Source organism: Ictalurus furcatus, chromosome 4 (genome assembly GCF_023375685.1).
Source record: "Ictalurus furcatus strain D&B chromosome 4, Billie_1.0, whole genome shotgun sequence".
In the NCBI taxonomy this organism is placed as follows: Eukaryota; Metazoa; Chordata; class Actinopteri; order Siluriformes; family Ictaluridae; genus Ictalurus; species Ictalurus furcatus.
The window spans coordinates 9205896-9229825 of record NC_071258.1 but is presented as its reverse complement, the minus strand read 5'-3'; the positions used below and the strand labels follow the sequence as shown (position 1 = coordinate 9229825).

The 23930-nt window shown below is 38.3% G+C and overlaps 1 protein-coding gene across 6 annotated transcripts in view; it reads left to right on the top strand.

Moving 5' to 3' along the window:
* Positions 1–23930, top strand: part of mical3a (microtubule associated monooxygenase, calponin and LIM domain containing 3a) — an 89015-nt gene that overhangs the window by 13002 nt on the left and 52083 nt on the right. For all 6 annotated transcript variants that reach the window (XR_008385705.1, XR_008385706.1, XM_053622832.1 and 3 more), the window contains exons 2-12: positions 12258–12623; positions 13944–14151; positions 14394–14510; positions 14683–14784; positions 15263–15418; positions 17721–17821; positions 19251–19508; positions 19599–19714; positions 21015–21141; positions 21233–21326; positions 21681–21828. Coding sequence is in view for 4 of the 6 variants with exons in the window: in XM_053622832.1 (XP_053478807.1) it covers positions 12348–12623; positions 13944–14151; positions 14394–14510; positions 14683–14784; positions 15263–15418; positions 17721–17821; positions 19251–19508; positions 19599–19714; positions 21015–21141; positions 21233–21326; positions 21681–21828 (1703 nt within the window). In the remaining 2 variants the exon portion in view is untranslated. The remainder of the gene's footprint in view (positions 1–12257; positions 12624–13943; positions 14152–14393; positions 14511–14682; positions 14785–15262; positions 15419–17720; positions 17822–19250; positions 19509–19598; positions 19715–21014; positions 21142–21232; positions 21327–21680; positions 21829–23930) is intronic.

Here is a 23930-nt window from a genome sequence, read left to right as displayed (position 1 = left end):
TGGGCGTGTTTTAATGTTATGGTTGATCGGTGTGGGTATAAATTGGGAAGTGCTTTAATAAGAAACAAACAGTGAAGTGGTGTAATGGCATTACCACCCCGAATCTAATACCAACACATCCTGACATACTTTATTTATGCTTGTATACCACAGTAATTTGTCAACATTAGCAATTATTCTTTATTAAAGAATAAAATGTCTGCAAATAGTTACGTTTAATGTTGAGGAAATCCAGCAAAACAACCTAGTCCCTGTTTTCGCTTGTAACAGCTATTAACAGTCATTCCCTCACCAGCGTCTTTCCTTTCTTTTTACGTTAATAAGACAAAAAAATTTGTCAAAAACTTGTCATGTTGCTTGTTACTGAGAAACTGCGAAGCACAACATCGTCTGTCCTGAAGACATTCCCCTGGTGGAAAACTTACTTACAGCTTTACTCCTGATTGTTACAGAGCACTGACGCTGGAGACGTCTTCAAAAACGATAAATAAATGTCTCCTCACACAAAACCTGTGATTTCCCTTACATTCGGAAGTTATTGTCGGTTATACAAATTAATCAACCTGTTTTGACCAACCAGAACTGAGAATTCAACACTGCTGTGGTGTAAATAAGCTTTCCAAATGGTCAATTGGCTGTTGAGGGGTCAGTTTAATGAAACCGGCCAAAAACAACCAAGCTTTCTTTCGCCACCGAAATATTTTCATGTCGTTATCTTTTGAGAGGAAGTTTGTAAATAAAAAGTAATAAATGAGAACTCCTTTCACCTGCTTCCCTGATGTTTTCTCTTCCGTCTCATATCTTGGGATATAGATCTACTTTGCTGCTGTTGCTACAGCAACAGCAGTCAGTCTTATCATGTGACCTTGCTGAGAAGGAGAAAGCGGTGCCGAGGTTCATGACGTCATTGTTTTCTGACAGAGAAAGTGTGTGGTAATATGATTTACAGCACAGTAAGGCCTCTCCAGACCGGTATCGGGAGAGTAGGCTCGAGGATCTTCCTCCTGAAAGGGAGAGTCGGTGTGGAACAAAGGAACGAGACAAAAGAGGACGAAAGAACTGGAGCTTAAACATCAAAGCTGCGAACATGGATATAATAGTGTTTTCTTCTCATTCAAACAAACTGACAAGATCCTCTAGAGAGAAGAGTCATTGAGGACTTTGGAGCAGCTAACGCTCTGATGTGAGTGTCTCTAGGCAAACATAAGCAAACATTATTTCTTTTGATTTGTGAAGTTTTTCTATTGAATTACATGATAGGGATGCATTCATATGCATTCAGCACAATATGGCATTTGTTAATCATTTCTAAAGTATTGGTATTGCAGATCTCAGTAATATCTTAACGTATCACTAAATGTTTTATTGTGTGTGCTGGGATCATGCCGAATAATCTCAGACATTCCAGTGGGTGTGTTGTGGGGGTTTTGATGAATCACGACATTCACATGAGCCAACAAAAGGAAATAATTTGGTCAAGATAATACAGGCCAATATTTAACCATGTGACTGGAGGAGGCTGAGTTAGCTATAAGGCACGTTAAAATCTAAATGTAATTGCACTGTAGTACTTTGTCCATCTTATGCAGCTCTTTAGGTGGAATAGCGTCATATCAGTCAGTCCTACATAATATATTACCATAGATTTCTTCAGTATATAATCTACTGTATAAGCTCATCCCTGATCTCTGCACTGCTAGTCCATGTTTGTTTTTCTCTCTACTTTCCTACCCTTGGGAGTGACACAAACTGAATCTCTCTCTCTCTCTCTCTCTCTCTCTCTCTCTCTCTCTCGCTTATGAAATCAATTTAGTATTCAATTACTTTCTAATACTAATGAGCTGATAAAATTGAACACAGTGAACATTTATGAAAATAGTGCACAATATCTTAATTTCATCAGAAACCAATTTTCTTACCCAAAGTAGTGTTTTGTGGTTGCTGATATTTTGCGTAAATATACTGTGTATACGTTAAACTGTATCCTAACTGGCTTTCTTTCTATATATGGTCAAACATTATGGTATTTATAGAGCCATACAGTTGACTATATGGCTAATTGTCATTAGAAATTCAGCCTTTTGGTTAATTTAGACACCTGTATAATACACAAAAGTTTGAACACACACACATGTGGTTCTTCCCCAAACTGTTGCCACAAAGCTGGAAGCATGGAATTGTCTAGGATGTCTTTGTACACCGTAGTATTAAGATTTCACTGGAAGTAAGGGGTTCAAACATGTTCCAGGATGACAATGCCCCTGTGCACAAAGCGAGGTCCAAACAGACATGGTTTGGTAAGTTGGAGTGGAAGAACTCGAGTGTTGTGCACTGCATCCCAAGCCTTCTCATCAGTGCCTGACCTCACTAATGTTCCCCCCACCCAACAGCCATGCTCCAAAATCTTATGGAAATATTTCCTAGAAGTGTGGAGGTTATTTTAACAGTAAAAAGGGTAATAAATCTGGAATGAGACTTTTTGAGACAAGCCTATAAGGATTTGATTGGTCATGTGTCCACATACTTTTGACCAGATAGTGTATTAATAATTTGATCTTGGTGGTAAAGCTCGTTAGGCTACACAGTGCGTAATATAATATATACACTAGCTTAGCAGCAGTTTTTTTTTTTTTTAAAGTGCCAAGACAGTTTATTCCTGACTATATCTATGATTTTCTATACACTTTAAAAAAAAAAAAAAAAAAAAAAAAAAAAAAAATATATATATATATATATATATATATATATATATATATATATATATATATATATATATATATAATATATATATATATATATATATATATATGTATATGTATATATATGTGGTTGTTTTACTACTGTGGAACCATAATGTTCTGCGGTTTTTCCAGTATAATTAATCAAGTTAAGCCAAGCTTCAACATTAGCCTGACATGGAGCAGAATCATATCTTGCCATAGGAGCTGAGCAGCACTTTGTCTTAGTTAGCTTCCTTTGTCCTGAATTTTAGGCAAGTTAGCCTACTTTAGGACACGTTTTCTTCTTTTTAAAAAATATTTAATTCAAAAGTTTATTTCTAAACTCGTTTATTTATTTATTATTTCAAAATGTTCTTTCATTATGTATGCCCTAAATGACACATTTATTCAGTTATTCAGGCATTTACTACTTCAAGCAACACAATTATGTCATGTAGCCAAAACATTTAGGATTTGTTAGATTTCAGTAGACTTACATGAGGTAACACATACACATATTAAACTATTAATATGGAATAGTATTTAAAGCTGCAGTACGGAACTTTTTTGTTGTTGTTAAAAATGAACAAAAATCAATCATTGAGCAAGTGCATAAAAAAAAAATCAGCATTCAAAACTACTTACCTACCAGATTTGCAATGGTAAGCTTATCATAATGATTTATAATTTGAGCTGTCGGGTCAGATTTCGCGGGAAACATCAGTTGACATAATTCGTGACGTCATTCATCTTTGCATGGTTTCGTCATGTCCGTAAACAGAAAGAAGACGACTCGGCTACTATATCGCGTGTGTGGGGGCTGAGGATGGTGGAGTGTTTGTAGCTTGTCCTTACAAGAGTTGCTTAGAATTTAAGCTTGCCATCTAGATAGTTCTGGATAGGATCATCGTTGACATCTGGGGAACCATCTGTTATAAAGACCAAAAAACCTCGAATCACGGCGAGTCTGCAGTCAAAAAGGGAATGCGACAGAGCCCAGGTTAAAACGAGAATAAATATCGGCATGGCTTTTAAGAGGTAGTGACAACGAGATCTGAAGGGACTGAAGACTGATGCAGAGATGGCTTTTTTTTTTTAATGCTGAACATGTAAGATATTTCACTGGTTCAATAGGTAGCTAACTAACATTAGTGCACTTGTTCACTTAAGTCAGCTAGGTATTGAGTTTCCTATGGTTTTTATTTTGTTTGTTTTATTATGGTCAGTGTTGTAAATTGCACTTATTTTCTGCTAGCTATGAGAGCGAGCAATTCATCTCTATTCTACGCCACCTCCATTGTCATGTATTGGAGCTAATATACAACCCAAATGAATACCTCAGTGTTGCCAACTCTCGCGAGACAAATACTCAACTGCAGCTTCGAAAACAAGCCCAAAACAAGCTCAGAATTATTCTAGCCTGTTACAGCCTCAATGTAAACAGACTCAGTAAATGAGCCTGCAACATATTAAACTGAAACCACTCGCAGTTTGAAAAGCAAAAACTTTATTAAATTTATTTAATTTAAAAAAAAAAAAAAGTCAAACGGCGACAAAGCTTATAGGGAGGACAGGCACTATCCACTCATCTCTCATCACCTGTGAGCAGAATATGACTGGAGAGATGGAAAAAGTAGATTACATGAGTATGTTATGCTTGTGTTTTATTATAACCTGTAATAATTGTGGGAGGGAATATACACTACAGCACAGAAATTATTGTGAGGCTGTGAGTAGACGGTGTCAATGCATTGGGGAAAATAGCACCATAAAAAAAACCCCAAGATTTTCCTAACAAGCAACAATATTTGTAAAAGCATTTTGCCGTATGCTCGCAAAGAAACATACAAAGCTTGTGTCCGTTTCCTCCGACATGTATCGTCATCATCTGAGCCTTCCTACATGAAGGAACTGAAGTGGTTGGCTTGCTGTGCAGTCTATTCAGACATAGTTTTATTCTAGCCTATTTTTAGCGTAGGGTATGACATACTGTCTTCAGAAAGCTAGAAAATGCGTGACCATGTGAAGGAGAGAGAGAGAGAGAGAGAGAGCGAGCGCGAGAGAGGTGCTTGTAGTTGGTACGTAATGGACGGCAGATGAATGACTTTACACATCCGCTTTGACTCACTGCATCATTCACTCAATATAATCATTCAGCTCTTATAGTGTTCTGCTGAGACCGATCACGTCTGCACAAGTCTCTCTCAGACTGAAATGATGTCCGTGTGTGTTTTTCTCTTTAACCTGATATAATCCAGAGTGTCAATCCGTAAACTATCTTATACCACGGTGCTGTCGAATTCTTGAATCGGATTGGTCGGAAGGTATTGATTCGTTTTCTGTTGTCGCCTGCAAGGCAAATCTATATTAATGTGCGCGTCCTAACACGTTATTGTTTCTATAGTGACAGCTGTATGAATTATAGGGAATTGTATGGTGTAAGGAGATGTTTGTTTAACAGTTATGGAAGGAGTCTCCAGCGTCAGCAATTTGGAACAATCTGTAAGATTTCTGTGATTGGAAAATAATCAACTTTGGCCTGGCATTGAGCCACATCACACCACCACATTGTTGATTATTGTCCTATCTGAGCATGCCTCGTTGTGTTTTAATCTTTTCACAATGAAAACATCTTTTGCTACTGGATCCACAGGGAACGTAAGACACACTATGCACACCGAATCTCAGAAATGTAACATGCCCAGAACGTCCTGTGTCGCTCCGGGCCAAAAGTAACCGCACACCCTTTCTGTGTGAAGCGAAGGAGCTGGATATAGACCTGTTTCCAATTATAGCATGCCCCCGTTCTGGAAGTGCTCAGCAAATAAAGAAAGGGGTTTGGGTAGCAGGCCGATACTGTAACTTAGGCTGGAGATATTTCATCGTGACACGGCACTTCCTGTGTTCTGAACCCGTGCTGTGTGAGGGCATTGCACCTGGAGCACACTTAATGATTATAACCTCCCTTCAGAGTAGCTCTGTGTCTTTCTCATGATCAAAGCCTTCCTTCTAATCTGGAGCTGCACCATTTTGCTTTATGGGCATTGACGACATTTTTAAGACCAAATTGCAGACTCAGAAAGTCAAGGGTTGTGAATATGTTGCCTGCACTTATAGCATAAGCTCTGAGAACAGAAACGAATCTCCATAGGGTTATAAATGATTCATGTTTTTGTTCGTTAAACTGGCATTAAAACCTCTGTAGTGTTCATGATCCTGACACACTTCTGCTGCTATCTCACCTTGCAGATCTGCCTGAGTCATACACTAACGGTCAAAAGTTTATACACTCATTCTTTATTTTTCTTTTCCACATTTTAGAATAATAATAAAGTCATCAAAACTCTGGAGTAACACAAATGGAACTATGGGAATTATACTGTGATAAAAAAAATCTAAAATAATTTAGTATTTTAGCATCTTCAAAATAGACGCCCTTTTTGTCTAGAATTTCCAGAAATGTATTCTTGGCATTTTCTCAACCGATTTCCTGAGGAATCTTCCTGAGATGCTTTTTAAACAGTATTAAAGGAGTTCCCACCTACACTGGACACTTATTGGCTGCTTTTCTGAATATTTCACTCCAAGTCATCTGTAAATAAAATGTTAGTTTTCTAATGAAACAAATGAATATGTTGGCACGATTATATTTTTGTCTACAACACCGATGGCAAACATTTAATCATACACCTTCAGATCAAAAGGTTTTTAAATTCATGAGAGACATTTCAGTCAAGTGTCTCCAAACTTTTAACCGGTAGTGTACTTCTGCTTGGAGCTTCTGTATACAAGGCTCACTTTTTGCTGTTGTGGATGGTCCCACATGGACAGCATAACTCGACACAGCCTCCTGAAATGCTGTACTTTTGCTTCGGTGGATAACTGTCTCTGCAATCGTACAGACGGTCATCCGAGGAGTCTCATCCTGTACATCCTTTAAACACATTTAGTTCTGTTTGACTTTGTACGTGTGAACTTGAATGATTTATAATCCCGCTATCTGGTGAATAGGATTTGAATTGGGTTCCTCTCACGTTCTGTTCATGTCGTCTCGGGGAGTTCTTGCTTCATCTGATTTCTGTAAAATTGCTTTGTGTCATTGTCTACTGTTGAAAGCCCTATACAAATAAAATTGAACTGAATGTAATGTTCTGTCAAATGGGTTTGTGTGATGTGTATTCATAATGGAATATTTTTGATAGAAAAACGCAATATTTTCAACTAAAGCTGGCCAATGTGAGACCAGAGTGAAAAATCATACAGTTTAAACGATGTGTTTGATACAAACGAAGTGTTAAGTGTTAGTATTTGGGAATTATGCAGAGAGTGGTAGTGTTTAAAGACAACCTGAAATCAAAATTGCCTTCTTTCCTTCTTTCCTTCTTTCTTAACTTCATACTTAGCTTGTTAGCTCATGACCTTTGTCAGAGTATGCATGATTAATCTGTACTAATCACATCAAAATACCAAATTATTCCTTGTCTACAGTCTTCCAGTGAACTTTTTCCTGCCTCTAAAATGATTTCATATCATGGTAAAAATTAATGTTTTTATTAATTAATTGCAACTTTCCCGAAGCTCTTTAAAAAGCAGCTTTATAGAAATCCAGACATAGATTTAGATTTATTGCTAATGAGCAAACTAGAGGTGACTGTGGCAGGAAAAAAACTTCATGAAACGGCATGAGGAAGAAACCTTGAGAGGAACCAGACTCAAAAGGGAACCGGTCCTGTTCTGGGTGACACCTGATAGTGTGAATATGAGTCAAAGTTGACGCTTTAGCTCTAAGTTTCTAGTGTCTGTGTGAAATTATCCACTGGACAATGAATCAGGCTTGAGGGTAAACTTGAGTGATTTAAGCAAGTGCTCTCCAAGTGAGAACATCTATAGTGCCATCCACAGCAATTTCACAGCAAACTTTATCTTCACCATGTGGGGCCATCTTCAGCAACAACAATTGATTCTCAGGTGAAGGAGGATCAAGGAAAAACGGAGCATCAGGATGTTTCACTCATTGTTTTGAGTTAATGTTTTTGCAAGCTGTGTATATTGTGAGGGTGATTGGTGTGACAAATTCATATGCCAATTATATAGGTATATAGGTTTGCTCACAAACTACCGTCAATACAGTACTACATTTAAACAAAGTATGTACAATGATTTAGATAATGTATACAAAAATGCATTGATTTAATTTTTTTCTATTTTAAAAAGAGAAGAACAAAATTACAAATCTGTAAAAATGTTAAAATTTAAGAATTCTGTAGATTAACTACAAAATTTCAGCACCAAATCAGCTGCTTCCAGTCACTTTGTAAAATAAAAAAGAAACACTTTTTTTATTACAAAAAAAGACTGTGATATTCACATCCCAGAAAAGCACATTTTCTGAAACACAATATTTATGCCATTTATAATTTATTGTGATATCACTATTATCATCATATCACCCAGCCCTATTGTATCATTGAGCTACGCAAATCTCTTGTGTTGCATAATATCTGTAACTTTTATTTGTTTATTTATTTATTTATTTTAAAATTTATTCTCACACTAATTTAATAATTAGGCTAATTCCCAGCAACCAGTCAGGTCTCCCCTATCATACAACACCTACCAACCCGGGAGGACGAACATTATGGTGTGCTTTTTCCAACACTCTGAGACATGTGGTCGTCAACCTCATCTTTTCAAACTGCTGCTCCTGCTACATCATGAGATGGCGTAACACACTCTGAGAAGTGCTCTCTGACCCCTTCTGCATGCGTGAGCTCACAGACACCCATGATTGGTTAATGATGGATAGGGCAGAAAGACAGCATGCCATCTGACCCACTGACATCACCAAACTGTTGCATTGTTCTTTTGTGTTGCTTTTCCAGGCTTTTACTTCAGCTTCTTTCAATTATTTGTTTTTCCCTTCAATTGTTGGGGGTTTCTCCCTTCAGGAGGTGAATTGCTGCTCAATTGGGTTAAGGTCTGGTGATTGAATTGGCCAGTCTAAAACCTTCCACTTTCCCCCCTTTGTTAAGTTGGCAGTGTGTTTTGGGTCATTGTGTTACTGCATGATGAAGTTCCTCCCAATTAAATTGGATAGATTCCCTATAAATTGGAAGACAGATTAAAAAATAAATAATAATATAATAAAGATTAGTGAGCCTGTTCCAGAAGCAGCCATGCAAGCCCAACCCATGACACTACCTCCACCATGCTTCACAGACGATCTAGTATGTTTTGGATCCTTTCTTTCTCCACACTTTGGCCTTTCCATCACTTCGGTAGAGGTTAATCTTGGTTCCAAAACTTCTGTGGCTCACCTCTGCATTTCTTTGTGAATTACAATCTGTCTTTCTGATTCTTACTGCTGATGAGTGGTTTGCATCTTGTGGTATGGCCTCTATATTTCTGCTCTCAAAGTCTTCAAATGGTGGATTGTGATACCTTCACAATTGTATCAGTTGTGAAAACAAAATGAGTGAAAACCCTCCTTAAGGGTGGTTATTACCACCTTTTGTGTATTTGACTTTTGCTCCATTTGCAATAATTACTTCGGCACACTGTGGTTTCTGTGTAAGCGAAGTACACAAAGCTTACAGAGAAAACGTATGTTTCGGACAGATTACTTTATCAGCATGTAGTGTACAGTATATTGTACCTCTAACAAGCTCAGTACTACGGTAGTATGATAGTCTGATAGATTAAATATTTTCCTTCTGAGACATAGCAGGCTACGTTACTCTCTCCATGACTAACTTGAGCACAATAGCACTTCAACAGCAGCATATCTTTTCCAATGAACACCTTTTGAAATTACTATAACCCATACCTTTTACAAATTTGGTCCTTTTTGGTCATTTTTTTAGCCACCTGGCAGGGGCAGAATCTGGGTGGAGGCTTTGCTGGTGCTGCACTTCCAGAGAGCAGGGGTCAGGTAGTGGAACGAGTGTGTTTGTACAGCAGAGCAGAGTTGGCAGTCTCTCAGGTCGTCTCTCTCTCTAACCCACAACTTGCTTACTCTTTCATCCCGCTCTGTACCACTTTTTCCATGGGGTGGAGATTTCCTTGGAAGAAACTACACCTTGAGTGTGTGTGTATATATCTGGTTGTGTATCTTGGAGGTTGTTAATAAGAGGTTATAATGTGACTGTCCTTGGCATTTACCAGCTTTTAATATAAACTTTCAAAGAGCCTGTAGTGTGTTTTCTCAATTTCCTGGCTACTTCGGAAGTATTGCCAGTTTTGCCCTGTAAATTTTATGCTTTGGCCAGCCAAAAGCGTTTAATATCCTTATTGACTAAATTGACTACTGACTTAATCTATGATAGTTATACAGATGGATCACTTCAAAGAGTGGTGATGTTCTGTGACTGTTGCTGGTTATACATAATATTAGCATTCACTCCTAATTAGCTTTAGTAAGAATAAGTTATAGCTTGCATGCTAATGGAGAATTTAAACTATAGGTCCTGTATATATCGTGGTGAGATACATAAGATTACATTTTGTCATCATTTGGAAATTGATACTACTTTGTCATATATTTCTGCAATTTTGGATAAATATTAAAGCTAATGATACATGTTTTGAAATGATGAATGATAAAATTTCAAATAATTCTGTTTTCTCAGTGTAAGAACAACTAATAGCTTTCCTTTTTTCACTCCTGATGAAATGAACCAGCATTGGAAATTAAGTAAGTAAGTAATAGCTTGCACGCTAAAAAAAAAAAGAATCTAAACACTAGGTCCTGTATTGCTGTAGTGGTGAGGTGGAGGAGATATTAAGTTTTAGCATCATGATAAAAACTGATATTTTTCTATCCTATATTCAAACCCATATGGGAATGTTAGCTAGCTACTAGCAAAGGTAATAAAAGACATGAGCTGACTGGTTAATGAGGGTTTTGTTAGCTAGCTAATTAATCTACAGGTGTCCCAAAGGTCTCCATACATAGGGGATATTAACACTTTTTAGCAATATGTCTTCCAAACATTTTCACACTTGGTTTTATATATATATATATATATATATATTTTTTTTTTTCAGATAGCCTTTAAGAATGCATTTGACAAAAGAACGTACTGAAATCATTCTCATGGCTGGCTCAGGAAGCTGTCGCATGGTTACGATGGACTAAAACAGGAAACGTGGCAAGCACATCACACACGACCCTGTTGCCAAACTTATTAACAAATTCAAAAAGACTTCAACTGAGAAGTGGACATCCATGATCATCCACTGACGAAGGCACAACCGACGTGTTGCTGGCAAACATAGTCCCCTATGTATGGAGACTTTTGGGACACACTGTATTTTAAGAATAGGTTATGTCCCACTACATTTGTGGAGCACTAGTCTTGCCTAGTTTTCTGTAATGGATTTTTGGTCAGTGTAAAACTGGACTGTTCATTATTAACTAGAAATGGCTGAGGTGGGAAAAACAGCATGTTAAAAAGTAACATCTCCAAGGCTCTTTTGAGGCGGAAGAACTGTGGTTTGTTTCTGTGGTCCATTTCTGTAATAGACTGGCTCATGTATATTTATCATCTGTCCATTTTCTATCTGAGATTTTATCAAGGTTTATTACCTCGGCCCAAAAGGCTATGGGTCTGCTATGTAATGCTATGGGTGTAATGTTAGTGATTAACACAAGCACAGAGATCTAAAGAATTTGGATGAGCCAACTGAAACAGTTGAATGTATAAACGATTCACAGCAGAACTTTTGGACAGTATCAAATTATGCATGTTTCTTTCCTTTCAAACCTCATTCTATATCACAGGGCAGCTGTACACGCTCAGAGGAAAGCACTCTGTCCTCTTCCTCATACATGAGCCCTGAGAGCCCTGGGATTGGCTAGTTCCACTGTGATTGACAGGGGAGAGTAATATCATCCTGCCACCTAGAAAACACGGACAGTTTTGCTCTCTTGGACTTACAGATTTCAATGCATTCATCTCCCAACGATGGAATGAATGCTTGTCTGTTGCACCTCAGAAATTTGGGCTATTTGTGTTGTAGTTTTTATGGCTATATAGTGCAGGACTCATGAGATTATAAATGCTTTTGAAGATGCATGATGTAAAATAACAAAAGACTAGATAGACCAGAGACGCACAGAGAAGTAGCCTCTGTGCAATCGGCCATGAAATTACACGCCTTTGAAGTTCCGAAGAAAGGAAAACAAGATGGTCAATTACAGTGGAAATATCTTGAACTCTGAATTTCCTGCTATTGTTCAGTGGACATAAATTGGACTCTGATTTTGATTACACACTTTTTTTTTGGTATGCCCCCTGTCAGACTGAATAAATTAATAGCAGTTTCTTCATAGCTCTCACTCTGTAAATGTTGTTTTCTGTCTTTTTTTTTTGTAATTATTATTTATTTTTTAAATCAAAGTTAAGTGCTGGTACAGTTCCTAATTTCTTATGTTGGACTGACTTCAAAAATATTCCTTCATGATGAGTTCCTCCTCTAACAAGCGCCTGGTGGATATGAATAGACCTTGTTTTTTTTTTTCACTTCCTTTTTCAGGATGAAGATGTCTAAAGTGGGGAGTTGAACCAGACTCCGACTAAGCAGGTCTGGGGAAGTCTCATAGTCCACTGTGTGGGGTGAGGGACCATGGGAGATGGAGGAGTTGGTGCAGCGAGAGAGGGGGTCAATCAGTCACACGTTCTCTTTGACCGCTTCGTTCAGGCCACCACCTGTAAGGGGACCCTTAAAGCCTTTCAGGAATTGTGCGACTTCCTTGAGCTCAGGCCCAGTGAGTATCGAGTCTTCTACCACAAGCTCAAGTCCAAGCTCAACTACTGGAAGGCGAAAGCACTCTGGGCCAAGCTAGACAAACGTGCCAGCCACAAGGAGTACAAGAAAGGCAGAGCTTGTGTTAACTCTAAGGTATGATATATGAATTTCATAAGGCCATGGCATTATTTGCAGTGACATGTATACACGGTTATTACCCTACACTAGCAAGTGACGAAGCGACGGGCAGCCATACATTTTCTGTGTACTTGTGTGGCGCAGAGCCACGGTTCCATCAAGTGACTCGGAGACCGAATGGTTTGAGTCAATATTTTTATCAGATCTATGCAAATTATGTATGATGCAGTAAAGTGAAAAAAAAAAAAATGATCGGCTCGAATGATTCTTTGGGCTAATCCTATGGTGTGTGGTACAATTACGGGTTACATAGACAAGTTGACTAATAAATTCACTAGTTACTGCTGTGACTAGTTGGGCAGTAAGGACAGTAAGGAGATGCAGGTAGATGGTGAAGAAAGCAGACTTCATATACTTTCTTAGTCTTAAACTAGACTAGAAGAAGACAGTTCTAGTGTTCACTGCACAAGACTGTGCTGGGAAAAGCCTTTCGTACATTTTCTTTTGCTTTAATGGACAATTGTGTCCATTTAATGGTCAAAAAGTGTAGTGTTTTTTGTTTGTTTGTTTGTTTTTTTTCTTCCGCCAATAGAAATTTCTCCCGCAGTTATTTTTGTTGTCATTTAAAGCTAAAAAAAAAAAAATGGAAATAAAAATCTTGCAGGGTGCCAAAATGAATTCCATTGTGATCAGCACTGTGTGAAAGAGCACTTTTGGAGCCACAGGACTGATCTCTCCTAGCCAATCCCACTCTAATCCTGACTGGCTTTTGGATGCTACTGAGGAAGAATTTGGCAGGACGTGGCACAAAAAGCTCCCAGACGCTGCCGTAGACAGTGTATCCTTTATCCATCATTAAAAGCTATGAGGAGCTTGCACCCTGCAGTGATTTCAACTTAGTCTCTGGCTCGTCTACACGAGTACATTTTAAGAATTGGTATGTTTTTAAACAGTATAACATGATACACAGATGTATTATTTTGCACTTTTATTGCACTGATTTATTTACTTTCGCCATTAACAGTGTGACATAAATGCGCAAATAACACAGCATAAAAAAAAACAAAAAACAATGATGTCCTAAAACAGCTTTGCTTTATCTATGAAAAAGGTGGCTAGAATAATTTTTTGAATTACTGACCAGCTATTAAAATTTAGTAATCATGCAACCCCTGCTTGCAGTTAGATCCCATTTAACCAGTTGCTACACGCCAACAATAGACAAACTACAAGCGAAACCAACAATTTCTCACTTGCTAGTGTGAATGTAGGATTAATTCCCAAACCAGAAAATCTCATGTTCCTCTTGTGTACCTTTTGCGCGTGTTTATACAGTGTCTGATCATCGGAGCAGGACCATGTGGCCTGCGCACGGCTATAGAACTTGCCTTTCTGGGAGCCAAGGTGGTCCTGATAGAGAAGAGAGATGCGTTCTCCCGCAACAATGTCCTCCACCTGTGGCCTTTCACCATTCAGGATCTGCGTGGCCTCGGCGCAAAAAAGTTCCACGGAAAATTCTGTGCTGGCTCCATAGACCATATCAGTGAGTAGATGGATTTTTCTATCCCATATTCAAACAAATATGGGAATGTTAGCTAGCTACTAGCAAAGGTAGTAAAAGACATGAGCTGACTGGTTAGTGAGGTTTTTGTTAGCTAGCTAATTAATCTAAAGGGTCTCCCAAAAGTCTCCATACATAGGGGATATATAGGGGACACTCAACAACATCTGGAAAATGCCATGAGTTGGGTTTATGCTGATGTGCTTTGGTATTGCTCTCTGCAGGTATTCGTCAGCTGCAGTTGATGCTGCTGAAAATGGCTCTGCTCTTGGGTATCGAGATCCATGTCAACGTGGAGTTTAAAGGCCTCATCGAGCCACCACAAGATCAAGAGAATGAGAGTAAGATGGCCTTTTTAATTTTCTATTCCAAGCCTGATAGCAAGCCCACTTGTTCCTTATCATTTAATTGAAATGCCACTGTGATCCACTCTATTACCACATTACACACTTCACAGCTTGCGCTTTAAGGCTGTACCACAGTTTCCCAAACTGTGTAATGTATTATCTTCAGGGATAGGCTGGAGAGCTGAAGTCCATCCTAAAACACACCCTGTTAGTGAGCTGGAGTTTGATGTCATCATCGGGGCAGATGGGAGGAGAAACACATTGTCAGGTAAACCACACGATTTTCTATAAGCCTCCTTTCTCATGTTGGTCTTGATACGCCTGAGGGTCCTATTAGCTGAGTCTCTGCGCATAATCGCACAGCTTTGCTGCTAATCTGCTGAATAAGTTAAACGGTCATTATTCTAGTGATTATGCTGCTAAATTAACGGGAAAAACAGCTTATAACAGATTTGGGGCTTTTCTCACATATTTATCTGGTTTTGCCGTTTGAGAATTCTCACAATCATGATTCAATGCCACAGTGGTTCTTGGCTCTGGTTCTGAGATTCTGCTGAGGATACTTTCCTATCTTAGAACAGTTAACAAGAGGCACTCAGTGGGAGAAACATTATCTGGATTTCTCTCTGATGTTCAGTCCTCTAGAAAATAAGCATTATAGAACTAAAGAGGCTTTGTGGAACTGCTGTTGAGTCTGAGTCTGACCGTGCAGCTACTGCATTCTCTGTTGTTTTTTTTCTCCCCAGGATTCAGAAGGAAAGAGTTCAGGGGCAAGCTGGCCATCGCCATCACGGCCAACTTTATTAACCGCAACACTACAGCCGAGGCCAAAGTGGAGGAAATCAGCGGGGTGGCCTTCATCTTCAACCAGAAGTTCTTTCAGGATCTAAGGGAAGCCACTGGTATGGGAACGTTTTGTAACGTTTGATGCTTTTGCATTGTCAGCACTTTGGCTTAACAATTAAAGAGAAGACAACACTGACTCATCTAGCTTTTCTCCCCTTAAACCCAAAGTCCTTTTTGCATACGTGGCAGCCTGAGAAAACTTACCAAGTGGTGAATTTTTTTTTTTTTTTTTTTTTTTTTTTTTAGCATTTTCTTCTGTACAGTATAGTGTTGAAAACTATGGCTTTTCCTGAATTTTAAATGTATCTCAACCACAAGTGTCTCAGGTGGTAGAGCGGGTTGTCCACTAATCGTAGGGTTGGGGGTTCAATTCCCGGCCTACATGACTCCACATGCCGACGTGTCCTTGGGCAAGACACTGAACCCCAAGTTGCTCACTATGGCAAGCTAACGCCTTGTATGGCAGCTCTGCTACCATTGGTGTGTCTGTGTGTGTGTGTGTGTGTGTGTGTGTGTGTGTGTGTGTGTGTGTGTGTGTGTGTGTGTGTGTGTGTGAATGGGTGAATGAGAACCAGTGTAAAGCGCTTTGTAGATTGAGGTTAAAAAAGCGCTATATAAGTGCAGACCATTTACCATTTACAAGTAAGTTACATCAGACTAAAATCTAGTTGCCCTGTTCGAACCCCCCACCCCCCAAAGTGAAGCGGAGAAAAGTTCATTTAAAGATTCCATTACAACTATAGTGCAGGAACATCAGACATTTTCACAGCTGGTATTTGATTAAAAACTGAATTGATTAGGGTTATGTCTGTGGCATGTTGCCATCCAACAACTTGATCAAAGCATGGCACTCAGCGTGAGAGGAAATCACACTTACCTAGTGAGGTTTTAGACATCTGTAGGCAGACTGAATTTATTAAACTCACTTTTACACCAACATGATATTTGCAGGAACGTAACACTGTTTCACTCTATAGTATAGTAAGCTGTGGATAAGTAATGACTCCTAATTTTACTGTAATCTGGTGTCACGCTGAAGAGGATGAGTTCCCTTTTGAGTCTGGTTCCACTCAAGGTTTCTTCCTCATGTCGTCTCAGAGAGTGTTTCTCGATCTGGATTTCTGTAACGCTGCCTGGCAGCGGTGTCCATTGTAAGCACTATATAAATAAAATTTCATTTAATTAAAGATGAAAATAAATAAAAACATTTCAAGTTTATTTTGGTGAAATATATTTACATTTTTTCTTCAAAAAAAACAAAACAAACAAGCAAAAAAAACCAAAAAAACTTTTTGGCCAAAAAAGTTTTTTGGTGGATTGCCAGAATTCTGCTGCAGTGACATCTGATGGTTGTTCCAGATAAAGCCAGATAAAGTGCTTCCTTTGTACTTACAGACCATTAATTATAAGTCACACGTGTTTTGTCTGTTCCACGGTTGCTATGCAGTGTGCATTGTGTGTTCGTCATGTTACTGAAAGACTTACTATAGATATAATATAAATCAACAGAACTTTGATTTTTGTGGGCATGGAGGCTTCGTGGTTAGCACGTTTGCCTCACATCTCCAGGGTTGGGTGTTCGATTCCTGCCTCTGCCCTGTGTGTGTTGAGTTTGCATGTTCTCCCCGTGCTTTGGGGTTTCCTCCGGGTACTCTGGTTTACTCCCTCAGTCCAAAGATATGCGTTGTAGGCTGACTGGCATGTCTAAATTATCCATAGTGTGTGTGTGTGTGTGTGTGTGTGTGTGTTTGTGTGTGTGTGATTGTGCCCTGCGATGGGTTGGCCCCCCATCCAGGATATCCCTTGCCTTGGTACCCCGAGTCCCCTGGTATAGGCTCTAGGTTCTCTGTGACCCTGTGTAGGATGGATGGATAAATATGATTTTTTATAAAAATGACTAATTCATTAGAGACATTGAGCCATGTAAAAAGGTTCCTGTGTAAAATAAATAAATAAATAAATATTTGTTTAGTTAAAAACTTAATGGATATTTTGAGCCAAACAGAATGCATACAGGCCTAACAGCACCAGAAAACTGAAGGGAATCTATGGTGGAATTATGCACTGAAGTTGTTCATCAGTGTGGTTAGCAGTTGCCTGCCTGTCTGCCCCTGTCCTTGTGCTGACAGCTTTGTGCTGAGTTGGCATTGGCTAAAGAGCCTTTTGCTTTTGTTTCGCCAGTCGTGTAATCGCTACTGTTGGTTTCAGTCTATCATACAATGTGTGTGAGAGACTGGTTTGGTTTTCCTAATGGGCTATCATTATGTCTGCAAGGGGAAACTAGTGATGTTCTTTCTTTCTCCTTTTTTTTTCTTCACTCAGCCTTTTTTCTCACCTTTGGTTAATTTGCCTCTCCAGGGATTGATCTGGAAAACATTGTCTACTATAAAGATGACACGCACTACTTTGTGATGACTGCCAAGAAGCAGAGTCTGTTGGAGAAGGGCGTCATTTTGCACGTGAGTGATCATGGGGATTTACCCGGCGCACAATCTGTCTGCTCCATATTGTCTCCTTTTCTATACCCTTGTTGTATAATAATCATTATGTTTAGCAACTCCTCCTTTTTCTCAGCCTCTCTGCTGCTTCCACATTTGGTGTAGAATGAATGATTTTGTTTCATGTGTAATGATCAGGTGTGTTCAGACAAGTTTTTTTTTGTTTTGTTTTTTTGCTTTAAACTGTTAAAAACTGTAATATAATGTAATATAATATAATTCCATAGGAGCACATGTACACAGCGTTGTGGAAGCCCAGGAATACTTAAAGTGGCTTAGAAATCCAATGTCTAGGATAAAACTGTCTGTCTGTTTAGAGAGGTGGTAATGGCTTGTACGTGATGAGGCTGATGCTGTTGTCAGCTGAGCAAAACCAGTTGTAGCAACATGAGAAACAGTTTACCCGAGTCCTGAATAGCTCCTCCCAAAGCCTCTCACTTATTTATATTTATATATATATATATATATATATATATATATATATATATATATATATATGTATATGTATATAATGTATGTGTGTGTGTGTGTGTGTGTGTGTATGTATGTATGTGTGTGTGTGTATATGTGTATATGTGTGTGTGTATATATATATATATATATATATATATATATATATATATATATATATATATATATATATATATATATATGTGTATATATATATATGTGTATATATGTATGTATGTATGTATGTATGTATGTTATTATACAACCCCAATTCCAAAAAAGATGCTCACGGGCATGCAATATTGATTTTCACCCTTGTCCCTTGCGCACAGAGATTTCTCCAGATTCTCTGAATCTTTTGATGATGTTATATACTGTAGATGATGAGATGTTCAAAGTCTTCGCAATTTTTTGTTGAGGAACATTATTCTGAAATTGTTCCACAAATTATAGATGCAGTTTTTTGCAGATTGGTGAATCTCATCCATGTCTTAGATTGGCCCATCTTTATTTCTGAAAGACTCTGCCAATCTAAGACAATCTTTTTATATCATGTTTCTGACCTGTTGCCAATTAACCTCCAGCTGTTTCTTTTTAGTAACACTTTATTCTTAAAATGGTACATTACCTCAGTGTTCTATTAAGAATAACATATGGGTTCAAGCAATTTGAAAATCATTGCAGTCTGTTTTTATTTACATTTATTTACATTTTACACAGCGTCCCAACTTTTTTGGAATTGGGCTTGTATGCTAATCTAAATACACTGAATGAGTTTAACATAGAATGGGCTCATTTATTTCAGCAATAACACTGATCACATGAGTGAGATCTGATGTTTCATAGCTGACTGGATTGCATTGAAACATTGTGGAAACCATTTTGTGCTGTCAGTTCAGAACTGCATATGATATTGTGTTTTTTTCTGGCTATATTTTAGGATTATGTGGACACAGAGATGCTTCTATCCAGGTCTAACGTGGACCAAGCTGCTTTGCTGTCCTATGCCAGAGAGGCAGCTGACTTCTCCACCAATCACCAGCTGCCCAAGCTGGACTTCGCAATCAACCATTACGGGCAGCCTGATGTGGCCATGTTTGACTTCACGTGCATGTACGCCTCGGAAAATGCGGCATTGGTGCGCCAACGCAACGGCCACCAGCTGCTTGTAGCTCTGGTTGGAGACAGCCTTCTGGAGGTGAGAGAAAAGGACATGCATGACATTGAACATTGTATTTTTTTCCAGAGTATTTTTAAAACAGATAAGAAAAATGTGTGCTTTACACAGCCATTCTGGCCAATGGGGACGGGCATTGCACGAGGCTTTCTGGCAGCCATGGACTCTGCATGGATGGTGAGAAGCTGGGCACAGGGCGCGACTCCTCTTGAGGTGTTGGCTGAGAGGTGAGGCACTCATTTCACTGCATTGGCACTTGTGTTGCACAAAGTACCAGAACTTTTAGGACCAGGAATGTGGATCTTTGGACCCATTGCCCAGGATTCAGCATCAAAGATTCCAGTCATTTAATTCTTCATATCAGTGTAAGATTGCCATCAATAGGAACTAATGCTGCATCAACTAAAGCTCGTAACTCAGACACATTTCCAACTTTGACTAAGAAAATCCAAATAAAACGCCTCTCAACTTCTCCGAAAGTTGAGAAGGTGGTCTTGAACCCAGAATTCAGCGTATGACGTCATATGACCATGGCAAATAAAGTACCACATCTACATTTGAAAGAGATTTCAGTAGTACTATTTGCTTTAGATCAATCAACGTTGAAATGCATTAGATAAAGTTGTAACCCTGGTCCAACAGTTTGTGGTTTTGAGAAGGTAAATACATCTGGTTAGATTCTTGCTAGATCAGGAGCTTTTGGTGTTTGGACACCAAACAGAAGACAAACTTCCATGGAGGTGTTCGTGTTTTTTTCCTTTGAAGCCCAAACACACGGAGGTTGGAAATGATGTAACTTCCCAAGTCGAAAACCACATAGTTTTGGGGCTTGCAGCACTGTTTTTTGCTGATTACACATAAGACACCATGCAACATGTTCCTCCATAAACATTGGCATATGCTAAAAACAATCATTTTACCTCTCTTAAATGTACCAGCATGGTGTATACAGAAATCCTTAAATTTTTTGTGATCATATGGGATTTAACTTCAGAGGTTTTTAGTGCATTAATAATATTCAGTGCCATATTTTTTTCATCAGTAGTAGTCACTTTTAGTATTGTCATTGTACCTGTTTTAGTCTCTCAGATGGAAAATAAACTAGAACCAAAACCCAAGATTCTGTTTGGGCCAGTTCTGCAGTTCTTTCCAAATGTGCAGTGTAAAAAGTCTTTTGTAATGAATGAATTAACTTTTATAATTTTGTTACTGTTTCGTGGGTTGTGTTGTGATTCTATTTAAAAATGTGTTCTATAAAGTACCTGTAATTTAATGTGTTGTTTACCTTAGAAGATCTCCATAGCAAACTTAATGCAATCTGTGAAAGTACCAATGCTAATTAATGCCTCAAGCATGTCTGCATCATGAGCTTGTAAAACACATACTGCCCTAGTCATTTTTCCCGCCCTATCTGCCTCATTACATCTCATTACATCTCCTGGGTAAAATCCTGAGTCACTAATGGTCTGTGTTTAATAGGATTGACCCCTTGTCCTGTGCTATTGTAACCATAATTGTCTCTCTTAGGGAGAGCATATATCGTCTGCTCCCACAAACCACTCCAGAGAACGTGAGTAAGAACTACAGTCAGTACACGTTGGATCCCACAACACGTTACCCCAACATCAGTCTGCACCTTCTCCGGCCCAATCAGGTGAGACAGCTGTGTGTGGGGTGGGGGGGCATACATCTCTGTCAAAATTAAGAAGAATGAAATCTCATATTCTATTCTCCATCACGTAAAGGTACGGCATCTCATAGACACTGGGGAGACTAGGGAAATCCGCATCGACATGGAGAACGTGGTCAACTCTTCGACTCCCAAACTCATGAGGAATGGTGTGCCGTTTTTATATTGATATTGTCGTGTGTGTCCGAGTTAACAGGATAGTCTTCGCTCTGATTTTTTGCAGCTTCTTTATTTGGATTTGAATACATCTACGTCTGTATAAACTAACAGAATGTATTTCACAAAAAAAACGCCAAAATGGCATTCCTAAGCACAATTCAAATCCTCCCACCTATAGGATTTCCAAATACCTTTCCATAAGTAAATAAATAATACATTGATTTGTTTTCCTTCCCATGGATACTGACCTTATTATATGACTAACGGTGATCTTTTTGATGAGGAGAGCTTTTCCCAGAACAATGGCTAATTGAGATGCACTTTTTAACAATTTTTCCCCCCAGAGTCTGTAGCGCGTTCCAGCAAGCTGCTAAACTGGTGTCAGAGGCAGACGGATGGCTATAGAGGGGTAATCGTGTCTGATCTCACTATGTCATGGAAGAGTGGCTTGGCTTTGTGTGCCCTTATCCATCGCTACAGGCCAGACCTCATGTGAGTGCGCTGTTCTCCAGAATAACCCTGTTTCCTGTGAGGGGGGGCGGATCTTTGTGGGGACAAGACTTGTTTTGTAGTATGATATCTACTGTATCATATGCTATGCTAAAATGGGGTCATGGTCCCCACATTTAAGACACGATTCTGTATGAAAAGCTCACTGTTGAAAGTCACTACTTTGTTAGTCAAACTGAGTAGTGACATAATGGAAAAGCAGTTAGCAAACAATGCTTAGTGTAATTACAGTGTAATTTTAGTCAAACAGTCCTAGAGATTGTTCTTAGAAACTTACCAGTACGTATTAGAGAAATGTTGATATTTTCAAAAGTGCTGTCTAGGGCTGCAACTAACGATTATTTTCATAATCTATAATTTATTTTTTTCGATTAATCGCATGGGGGCAAACTTTCAGGTTAGTAAAAAACTAATATGTTCCATTTGAGACGATATTACCTATCTAAAATTCATATACTAGACCAGTGGTTCTCAACCTTTTGTGAGCTCTGGACCCCTAGCATATTTCGAACAATCCACAAGGACCCCCTCACTCCACAACAATTATAGGCTATATATTAAACAGTCATTTCTATACATGTTACTTTATTTTATTAATATTTAACATTAAAATTGAATCAAAACATTTCAAGATTTTATTTTTTTACATATTATTGTTGGTGTGACATTTAATTTGTCTCTCTGAATTATCCTTTGTGTATTTTATCCATAAATGTGACATGTGAACTTGCCCACCACTCATAGGTTTTTGCAAATTATCATTTCACTTGTAAATAAATTTAAAATAAATCTATCAATGAATGATCGTCAGCTCAGCTAACGTGATATTTGCAAATAACCAAATTGATTAATTTTAAAACATTTCATTTGAATACGTTTTGATAAATTTAACAAAAAACATATATATGTGTGTGTGCGCGTGTGTATATATGTGTGAGTGTGTGTGTGTGTGTGTGTGTGTGTGTGTGTATGTATATATATATATATAAAAAATATAATATATTTAAACATTTTTAAAACTTTCCTACGGACCTCCTGCAATTACACCACTGACCACTACGGGTCTGCGTTTTAATTTAACGTAAGCTTCAAGTGCAGTTAATTATTTGTCATGCTATACGTGCAAATAGACGACTGCTTGAAGCCATGGGTTGCATCCGAAACCGCGTACTTACCTACTACATACTAGCCGAAATACATGTACATCTCCTGCTATATAGTAGGTAAGTACGCGGTCTTGGACGCAGTCGTGCTCACTTGTTTGCGTCAAACGGTTGAGCACTGCCGTGTGTGTATGTGTCCTGTCGCAAAATGCAGTGAAATCTCCCACACGACCTTATTAGTGTGATTAAGTTGTATACATGTCTGTAATGCAGGTCGATAATGTGACTAAAACAGGAGTACTCCACATGTCTTAATTCCATTTGTGTCTACTTCGAGTATGACTTTAATTGGCTTAAGGTAATCAAAGATGGCTGTTTACATGCTAGTTTAATCAGAGTATTGTCTTAATCGGGTTAATATTGGATTATTGTCCATGTAAACGTACCGAATGTTTCCCATCTCATGTTTAAAAGTAGATATTTAAGTTCCTTTAAAAAACAGTCATTTTAATGAGCTATTAAATTTCTTAACAGCTTATATGTTCAGCTTGACTTCCAAATAAATAAATAAATAAATAAAGACCACACAACGTTGTGGAGAACAGGTTTGTTTTGTAGTATGGTATGTACATTAATATTATACAGTAGCACAATTTTAACATTAAAAAAAACATTATTACAATTGTATATGACTATTATGTGGAATTATCGGGAAGTATAATCTCGAGGTGATAGTTGTATGGGGGTCATTCCTATGTTCCCAGGGTCCTATTTTCCCCAGTTCAATATTCTGTTAACACACATTAAGTAAACTTTTCCAAAGGTTTTATGTAGTCAGGACTCATTTTCCCAGGGCCCTATTAACTGTATTACCTTTTAACTTTAAACACCAAAGACACATTTAAATAAATAACAACACACATTCGTTTAAAATACATCCTTCATCCACACTTGAAATTTATGAAGGGTATAAACTTGGAA